We start from the raw sequence: 10,277 nt of genomic DNA, 5'->3' as shown, positions 1-10,277 counted from the left end.
AGGCTGTTCCTCTGACCACAGGGCTTCATATAATCCAGAAGGAGTTATTCTTTATGCCTTCAAAATATATTCATTGAGCACCTACTCTGTGCCAAGCATTGTTCCAGATGCTGGAGGTAAAGCACTGCAAAGAGGAAGTCTTTGCCTTCATGGAGCTTACATTCCAGGGAGAAGACAGATAATACACAGGTAATGAAATATATAAGCAGACACAGAATGTCAAACAGGGATAAATGTTAGGAAGAAAGAACAAAGCACAAGAAAGCGGTAAGTGCTGGGGGGGGGTGCTATTTAATTAGGTGACCAAGGAAGGCCTCTCTAAAGTGTTATTTCAATAAAATTAGGAGGGGACCCATGAGAAGAGATAGAGGGAGGCCCCCGAGCAGGAAGAACAGGAGGTGGGCATGTACTAAAGGGGGCACGCTTCGAGAATTTGAGGAAAAGCCAGGAGACCTGTGGACAGGAGGGAGTTCCGAGCTCAGAGAGGGGAGCTAGCCAGATTCTGCGTGACCTTGTAGGCCACTGTAAGTTCTTTGCATTTTATTCCTGGTATGAAGGGAAACCCCTGCAGGATGGAGGACAGGGGAGTGGCATGATCTGCCTGGTATTTTAAAAGAGCAGGCAGCGTAGACGCAAAAGGAAAAGGAGGAAGGTAAGGTAAGAGGGGGCTTGTAGGCCTGTGTCTTGGGAGAGATGGGCAATTAAACCAACCTGGTTTTAGAGTGTAGCCTTATAATGCCAAGTCACAGGTTCAAATCCTTGTACTGGCCAGCCACTAAAAAAAGAAAGAAAGAAAACAAACAAAAAACAACCTGGTGGTGGTGAAGGTGAGCGATTGTGAGAGTAGGGATTCACTTTCCAAGTGCTCAACCTGGTGGTTCCAGTTACGGGTCACAGAGCGAGCTTGACCCAGGCAGAATGTGGGTTGCCACATGCCATCAAATGCCTTGGCTCTCAGATGTCCTGTGATGTGCATGGCGGGTCCAACTAGTGGGTGGCAGAACCTGAATTAGGACATGAAGGGCAGAGGCTCTTTAACCCAGAACGTATCTTCACCTCTTATGGTTAGTTAGGAAACCATGGCCAAAAGATGCTAAAAGAAATCTCTCCAGTATGAGATCAGTTATATTCGGGTTTCCACTGACAGAGAAGCAGGTATATTGCTCTCAGTTCGCTTCCACTCCAGGCAGGCAGACCTAAACTATTTAAAAAGTCTGATGGCTGAGGGAAAAGACCAAAAATAGCATGCCAGACATCCAAAGTGACTGCTGGAGCCTGTTTGTTTTCCACTTGCTTTTTATTTAGTAGCCTTGCTGGTTGACACCATTGGTCCTACCTAGTGGATAGATGGAGAAAACATGCCTCCAACAGATGAAGAACTCTGTGGGTGATCACTAGCTGGCCTTGAATTCCAGGGAGAAAAACCAAGCCAGCACCCCACCCAACCCAGTTCTTCATCCAAGGCAAATGAGGAGTTCTCTTTGGCTGTGTCATTAGAAGCGTCAAGCAGGCATTTTCCAAAAACTTTTCTCCCAGAGTTCCTTCTGCAGTCGTCAGTAACAGGGAGGCCTCATCCTCATGGCTGTCCTAGCACATGGACTGTGTCCAGGAAGGGCGGGAGGGAAGAGAAGGTGGGGGGAAGTTAAGGTGGGTGTCAGGACTGAGACCTGGGTTCCAGTGAGTCTCCCATCACACCAGGGTCAGCAAGCAGAGAAAGCTTTGCTCTGCAGTGGCCATGCCACTGGGCAAAGCAGTGCTGAGGCCCAGCTATTTTCTTAGCAAAGCAAATGGGAGGTGAAAAGGAATGGGCAGGGGGGACCGAAGAGGGAAACTCAACCCTCCACATACTGAAAGCAGGCACAGCTGCCACACTTCTGTGTTTTCCTCCAGCATTGGGGCGGAGGCCTCTCCAAGCGCATGTAAGGGATGTGTCTCTGCTGGGCAAGATGGATCCCATTTTTATGTTTGAAAAGAAAAAAGGGCAGTGGCATTCCTCTCACAGCTGAAGGCTACAAACAAGGACCCTTTAGAGAAATTTGGTCTTATCTTAACTGATGGAGTGGGTCTACTAAAATAAAAGGAAGTTGTTACCATTCTCCCAGAGTCAGGACTCTGGGTTAAGAACCATGCTGTTAAGAATGGTAGTTAAGGGACCAGATGTGTGGCTTTTTCCCTTCATCAGTTTTCCACTGCACTGTGCAGCACCTGCACCCAGCCGGCCTAGTCCTACACTTACAGCCCCCATGGGCTGGCCTGCAGGACCCGAGTGAAAAGCCTGGAGCCTGGGTTCTAGATCTGGCCAGCCTTTCCCGGGCTGCTCCCCTGACCACTGATGCCACTCCAGGGCTGGGAGGTGTTGCACAGGGAGAGGGTTCAGGCCTTAGCAGGTTTGGGAAATGCTCAGTTATACAAACTCAGCCTTTCTTTTCTTTTTTAAAACTTTGAGTTCCCTGAGGCCTTACTATGGTTGTGCATGTGCTTTGGGACTCTCCAACAGAGCTGCAGTGGGCAGTATTTCCCAAAGATAATTGATTAAAGAACCCTTGAAGGACAAATGCTTCCTGCAACTGGTAATGAGCAGAGTCCCCACGGGATCAGTAAAGGTGAATGCCTCATGGGTGAGAAAATGCTTGGCCACAGGAGCCCGAGCCAGCTACTGCCCGCAAGGGAGGATGGTGGGGCATGGGGTGTGGGACATACAGATGGGAGGGTCTGGGAGGTGGTGGGGTCATTCTGAGCAGAGGGAGCCCTGGGGGGGGGGGGGATGACTGGAGAGAAAACTGGGGAGCAAGATGGAGCTTGAGTGTGGAGACTCCAGACTTCCTGTGGCCTGCACATGGCATACCACTGGGATTTTCATGACACGGATTTTTTGAGCAGGAGAATGACAAGTTAAAGAGGCCCCAGGAAGATTTCTTGGTGATGGTTTGAAGGCAGGGGCGGGGAGAGACTGGATGGTTCTGAGAACAGTAGGGTGGAGATGGTGTTCACAGCCCTCTGCTTATTATCCTTTGTGTATACAGGTATCAAATCCAAGGTGCTCACTTTCACCACCTTGAAGCACGGAATACCCATGTGCCTGAACAGACATTTCCAAAAAAAGACATACAAATGGTCAACGGATATATGAAAAAAATGCTCAACACCACTAATCATTAGGGAAATGCAAATTGAAATCACGAGATATCACCTCACACCTGTCAGAATGGATATTCTCAAAATGATGAAAGGTGGGTGCTGGCGAGGGTGTGGAGAAAAGGGAGCCCATGCACACTGCTGTTGGGAGTGCAGATCAGTGTGGCCACATGGAAAACGGTATGGAGGGTCCTCAAAAACTAAAAATAGAACTACCATTTGATCCAGCAATACCACTGCCGGGCATTTACCGAACAGATTTGAAATCAGTATGTGGAAGAGATAGCTGCACTCCCATGTTCACTGCCCCACTATTCACAATAGCCAAGGTATGAAATCAACCTAAGTGTTAATCAACGAATGAACCGTACAGAAAATGTGGTATATGTGAACAGTGGAATACTATTCAACCTTAAAAAAAGAAGGAAATTCTGTCATTTGCAACAACATGGATGGAATTAGAGAACATTATGCTAAGTGAAATAAGCCAGGCACAGAAGGATGAATACTGCATGTTCTCACCTATGTGTGGAATCTAAAATAATTTTACTCCTAAAAACAGAGTGTAGAATGGTGGTTACCAGAGCTGGGTGGCTGGGGGAATGGGGAGAGGGTATGAGACAAGAGAAATCAGGGGTTTTTTTTGAGATATATTGTGCAGCATGGTAAATATAGTAAATAATAATGTATTGTACATTTTAAATCGCTGTAAGTTTCAAATGTTCTCACCATAAAAAATAAGCGTGTGAGGTGATGAATATGTTAACTAGTTTGACTTAGTTATCCCACACTGTGTTGATAAATCATAACACCACTTTGTATCCCATAAATATATGCAACTATAATTTGTCAATTTACAATTAAAAAAATAAAAATTAAAAAAACCCAAGAAATCCCCATGTGCCCCGTGTGAAGGTATGAGTCAGGTGTTGTCAAGACCCATGGCAGCTCGGCACAAGATGGTACAATCACACTCACTCCTGTTCTTACGTACTGCTTTACTGCAGAAGGAAAAGAGAGTCAATGCGTTTTACAATGTGAGAGCTGCAACGAGTTGTGGATGCTCTTTGTAGACATCCCAATGCCATGTTCCCCACATAAATAACCTGGAGATAGCCAAGAGGTAATAGTTCAGATAATAGGAACAGGGATTGAATGCAATCTGCAATCATCTTAGAAATTTCTGCAGAACAAGCATATTGAAATGACTGTTTAAATGTTGCTTAAACCTCATGAGATCTGGGAGACTGAGTAACTGAAACATCCTGTCAAGCTTCCAGACCTTCAAGAAAATGGGATCTACGTGGACCTGTGGGGTTATGGGTGAGGACTGAGGAACTATAGGTGACTGTTCAGTACCTGAGACCACACCTGGCTACAGGTAACTCACAAAACTCCCAAAACCAGAACCACTCCCACTGGGAGCCTAACTCGTGCATCTGGCTATTAAAGCCATCGGCCCTGTGGAGGCCAGTTTCTGAATTCAGGAGATACCTGGGTGGAAATGTATTTGTCACTAGAGTGACAAGAATGTTCTTCTAACTTCTCACACATGTGAGAAAGTCGTGTAGCAAAGAAGAGCTGCCGATCCACAGGAGTGACTCAAGAGGTACAGTAATGGGACCACAGCCGGAGGGATTTCTGGTATTGACTATTAAGAAAGAAATGCTGAGATAGCGCCTGTATTTTAAAGTGAAATATAAAGATGCCTTTGATTCCTTGGAGTTTTAAAAGGTTGATATGTAAAGGGGGTGGGGGGGGTCAGGGTTGGCGGTCCAAACTGAGATTCCCAGGCAACCACTGGAATCCCCCCTCCAAACCCATCCTTTGTATTGTCTTATTGTTGGTGAGAATATGTGTGGGGTGGAGCAAGCCAGAGCTGGGCCTTATTCACAGGGAAGGGGGTGATTTGGGTTACAGTGTGTGCATTTCCTCTGCCGTGGCCCTCAAGGGACTGAGGGATACAGAACTATAGTTCTGTATAGAGTGCTCACCTTGTCTGGCCACCAACTGCCACTCCAGCTGGCAGCTGGGGTGAGTATGTGTGTGTATATGTGTGTGTGCGCGTGTGTGCAGGAGGAGCCAGAGAAGGCAGATGTGCGTGTGTACATCCATGCAAGGAAGAACAAAAATAGCGGGGGGTGGGGCTGGAGGAAGAGATGTATAAAGACCCTCAAACAGAACAATATTCTTTCTTTGAATTGATCAACTGAGCCAACCCATTTCTTATTTGGGGAGCATTTTGGATTTTTTTTTTTTTTAAAGTCATCACTGAGCACCAAATTATTTTACAATTTTGTGCTAACACCAGCGATTTCTCTTCTTATGCTCCAGAATTATCAAAATATTCTTGCCTAACCGTAAAGGGAAATAAATCGTCTCCCCCCGTACGATTTTTGTTTTTTTCCCACATGCTCATCTGATTTCAGCTCGGAGGGTCTCCCTTGTCGTGGCTCCCACCTGGCGGCTGCTTACAGGTGAGCATGAGCAGCAGGAGCAAGGGCAGGTGCCACAGGCTGCAGAAGAACAGTCTCCGGGAGCTCTTCCGGTCCGCATCCACGTAGAACCGAAAGCCGAGGTAGGAAATATACAAGTTGATGGGGAGGGAGAAGACCGGGAAGGCCCACGTGGTGACGTCGAGGACGGGGGCCGCCGTGGACAGTCCGATCAGGGCCAGGCAGTGGCGCAACGCCACGCGCCGGCACAGGCCCGGGTTAGTGACAGACATCATGCAGTAGCCTCCCCGGGAGTAGTCTTCGCGGAGGCCCCAGCTCAGGGCGTTGAAATGGGGAAACTGCCAGGAGTAGAGGATTCCTCCCAGAAGAAATGCCCCTGCACGGAGGTTCAAGAGAGAAGCGGGAGACAGACAGGTCATCATCAGAGGTTTCCGAGGGAATGGTTTTCTCTCCCTGACGCCTGCCCGGCCCTCTGAGGTGTTGCCCCAGTTCCACCCAGCACCCGGACTCTCCGCTGTTCTTTGTTCTCTCTGCTTCCCAGATCAGCCTGGCGTGGGGAAGGCAGGGCGATGGAGACCGTGCTCCAGGACCCCTCCTGCTTTCTCCCCTGGGGAGAGGCTGGGGCGGAGAGTCTCCTGGCAACTGGGAAGACCCTGCTTCACCGGGAGGGCCGCCCCACGCTGCAGGGCGTTTAGCATCTGTGGATCCTGCCCCCCAAGCCCCTCTTGTTTCCCAGTATTGTGACAAGAAAAGAAGCCCGTGTACACTCGCGAACACCTTGGGGAAGTCAGTTCTGAATTCAGTGCTGCCTCTGGGAGGGAGCCTCTGTACTAAAGCTCTTAGCTCCACTTCCACCAGCCGGGGACTTGGCTGTAAAGCTCTTTGGCGAGGTGGCAGCAGTGCTGCAACTTGGAGGACACCCCAGGTTCACTGGGCCTTTTCTGTGAGCCTCTGCACCTGCCTAGGGAAGTGAGCAGCTCCCTGCTCAGCAGACTAAGAACTGACTGTGCCCACAGGCCCTGCTCAGCACCGGCTTTGACCTGTTTGCCTGTTGCCCCAGTGCACCACAGGGCTTCCGGGGCAGGCTGCTGGCACACTTCTGAGTCCCCAGAGCCTGCACAAAGGTGTAAGTAGGAGATACTAAAACAGCATGTGATAAATAAGCCAGCAAGGAAGTGCATTGGCATAAAGGAACACAGTCCCAGAGCAGGACAATATCTTGTCTATGGCTTTGTAATTTTTCTGCATGGACATAACACCTTGAGCACTGTTTAGCCTCTTTCTCTGGAACAGTCTCCCCACCACCCCCATGGGTGGAATGAAGGCTGCCATTTATTGAGTACCTATTATGTAACAGACACTTTCATAGAGTTTGCCCCATTTAATCTTGACTATAGGATTCTGAGGTAGGTTTCATAATACTCATTTAAAAAAAAAATCAGACTATGTCAAGTTCTTCAAAAAGAGATGGAGGAATTCAAAATGAGTCTGTTTGATTTTCAAACCAGGCTCCCTCTGTGACACTAAGCCACTCCCTAAAGTCAGGCAGCAGAGCTGGGGCGTGTGGCAGGGGCTAGTTCCTCCTGCACAAGTGACATATTACTCTGTTACGGAGCACCTGCTAAGGAAGGGGTGTGCACTGTCCTAGGCACTGGGGATACCGTGGTGAGTGTCTCTGCTAACAGTGATCTTACCATCTAGTCAAGGAGGTGGACCTTCATCCACTAGCGAATCTAAAATCATCACTCAATATGCTGTGAAGGAAAAGTACATGGCACAAGAGGACATACAGCAAGAGAAGCCGCCCTAGTATAGGAGATCAGAGACCTCTGCGGAAGGGATTTCTGAGCTGAGCTGAAGGGAGAAGCGACCTCACCAAGTGAGGGGGCTGGTGGAGGGAAAGTATTTGCAAAGTCCTCGGGGCAAGAAGGTGCGAGGTGTGGTCAAGGTTTTAAAAGATTAGTATGGTCTTAAGATTCACAGAACTAAATCAAAAAAGAGTCAATTTTACTGTATGATAATTTACAAAATAAACATTAAAATAAAAAAGGAAGGCAGTAGGGCTGGAGTGCTGAGGACAGGGAACACTGTTCAGGACAAGGCTGGAGAGATGGGTAGGTGCCACATCCAGCCTGACTTTGCTATTCTAAATGCGTCAGAAAGCCATGGATCTTAACATGTAAGAGTGCGTGCAAGCGAGCGCGCGTGTGTGTGTGCACGCACATGTGTGCGTGAGAGAGAGCGAGAGTGAGTGAGTAGGGGGGGCAAAGAGAGAGAGAGAGTGAGTGAGTGAGTAGGGGGGCAAGAAAGCCATGGATCTTAACATGTAAGAGTGCGTGCAAGCGAGCGCGCGTGTGTGTGTGCACGCGCATGTGTGCGTGAGAGAGAGCGAGAGTGAGTGAGTAGGGGGGGCAAAGAGAGAGAGAGAGTGAGTGAGTGAGTAGGGGGGCAAAGGGACAGGCACCAGTGTTAAGTGATCCCATTTGTGAAGAACACTTTGGAGGGGCTCAAGGCGATCTGGAAGGATCAATTAGATGAGATGAGGAGATGAAAGATAATAGTAGTAAGGATCAGGATGGTGACAATGGAGATGAAGAGAAGATGCACTGGAGTGATTAGGAGGCAAAAGGGATAGGAGGTGAGTGCAGGGTAAGTAAGGAGGGATCAAGAGACTCCTGGGTTTACAGATCCATAGAGATGCATACACTGAGATGACAAGCAGGAACGGTGGGGAGGGGATGTCATGAGGGGACGCCTTGGGTGTGTTGAGACAGCCAAGGGAAAAGGCGTGAAGAGGGCTCTGGCAACCAGAGGGTGGGTACGGGTGGGGACATGTAACTAGGAGCTCCTGGTACACACATCTGTTCCCAAGTGGACCAGTGTCCAGTCCGTCATTATTTATGTGTCTGTTTCCCACCTGACTGTGAGCTCCTTAAGGGTATATTCATCTTCCTTTCCATCTCCAGAGACTAGAATATAGAAAGTGTGCAATAACAGTGCAGTGAAGGGCCCTCAAGCTCATCAATGGGAGCCAATGTGCAAAAAGAGTTGATTTATTAAAAATGGTCCCCACGATCGCTGTTTCCCAACATGGGCTTGAGGACCTGGAAGGCAAACAGTTGAGACTCTGCTTGCTCTCTCCATCCCCTTCTCTACAACTGTCTGGGGCTCTCTGACACCTAACCGCCCTCTCCCCGGGGCTCCCTGGCAGAGGACCAAGAGAGTTCACTAAACCGCCATGTCATCTACCCCAAGGAGCGCCATCCTGCATAAGGAGGGAAGAGGCAGAGATCTGTAACCACGGTCCTATTTCAGGTAATGAGGATCTTTCAAGCCCCTGGTCTGTGGGAATGCTCAGAAAATGAGAGTGGGGGCTACTGCTCAGGCAGAACGTACCAGGAGAGAAGCAGTTTAAATAATGCAGAAGAATTCAGACACTAGGTCTGGACTCTAAGGCCTGAGGGGCCCATTTGTGCACATGCCGAGGAGAAGTGGAAGGAATGAGCTCCTCTTTAATCTCTTGTCTGTACTCCTCAACGGCGTGGATTGGTGACACTAGGGGTAGGCTTTGCAAGTTGTCTAAAAGGAAGAGGGAGGATTTTTAATTCACGCTGTTCTGGGCTTACTCGTTTCTCAATTATATTTATCAGGCAGGACAGTTGTAGCGTACCACGTAGAACTTGTGTGGGTGCGGAAGATTTAAGAGGAAGGAGGCCCTACTCTCATATCCATTAACAGCTTCCTCTGGCTTCCATACATCAATCAACTCCTGTTAGGTCTTCCAACAGGAGAGGAAAAATAACGAAGATCTGATTTTAGGGTCCTTACTTCAGTAAAGTTGCCGTCAAATCCCCAAAATCCATTTTTTAAATCTTATTTTCTTACTTAACCTATAAATATCACATACATACTGTATCTTAGCTCATGCAAACACATGCCAGTTCTAATGGTGATAACAGAGCAGCTATTATTTGCGGAATCCATTCACTTGGTAAAGAAATGACAGTGTCCCACATGCCAGGCTGGTGGAGGGAAAAGGCAATGGCAAACAGGACAAAGTCCTGCTTTTGGTCTAGAGGCAGAGACATAACACAAGTAGCAGTGATGAACACTCCTTAGAGAACCCAAATAGGGTAACACATGGGGGTGACTTGAGATTCAGTGCTCAGGGAAGGCCTTTCCCAGGTGACATTTAAGCCATGACCCAACTAACTGGAAGCAGAACTCTACCAGATCCTGGGAAAAGTCACTTCAGGGCCATTTTTGGGTGGCACAGAGGCTGGAGTGAGCTAGGGAGGCGGAGTTATGGGATGGGGCTGGCGAGGCATCTGGAAACCAGGATGAGGAGTGAGCTCCTTCCCAGTGCGGGGGACACACTGCAGGGAGGTGGTGAGGAGGCAGGGTGGTCAAGGGAATGAGGAAGGGGCAGACCCCGATGCCTTTTAATCAGGTGGGGAATACTGGAGACAGACACCAGCAAGTGTGTCATGGGGGAGACACGAAGAGTTCCAATTTTGGCCATTTCATTTGAGTTGTGTATTAGACATCTCAGTTGAATGCCTGTGCTGTCATATACCAGGCACTGTGTGGAGGAATCAGATGCTTCCTAAGCCTCACCACCCCTGCCTATAGGTGTTATTACATTCATCCTACAGAAGAGAAAGATTAATTAACTTGCCCGATGAT

The 10,277-nt window shown here is 48.5% G+C and overlaps 1 protein-coding gene across 1 annotated transcript in view; it reads right to left on the bottom strand.

Annotated features, from left to right (window-relative positions):
• Positions 1–3,857: 3,857 nt before the first annotated feature.
• LOC103588620 (protoheme IX farnesyltransferase, mitochondrial) overlaps positions 3,858–10,277 on the bottom strand; it is a 150,763-nt gene continuing 144,343 nt past the window's right edge. Inside the window, exon 7 of the mRNA XM_008570341.1 lies at positions 3,858–5,967. Coding sequence (XP_008568563.1) covers positions 5,561–5,967 — 407 coding nt within the window. The 3' untranslated portion in view covers positions 3,858–5,560. The remainder of the gene's footprint in view (positions 5,968–10,277) is intronic.

The sequence above is a fragment of the Galeopterus variegatus genome, unplaced genomic scaffold, assembly GCF_000696425.1.
Source record: "Galeopterus variegatus unplaced genomic scaffold, G_variegatus-3.0.2 Scaffold595, whole genome shotgun sequence".
NCBI classification, from domain to species: domain Eukaryota; kingdom Metazoa; phylum Chordata; class Mammalia; order Dermoptera; family Cynocephalidae; genus Galeopterus; species Galeopterus variegatus.
This window is presented reverse-complemented; position numbering and strand designations above follow the sequence as displayed.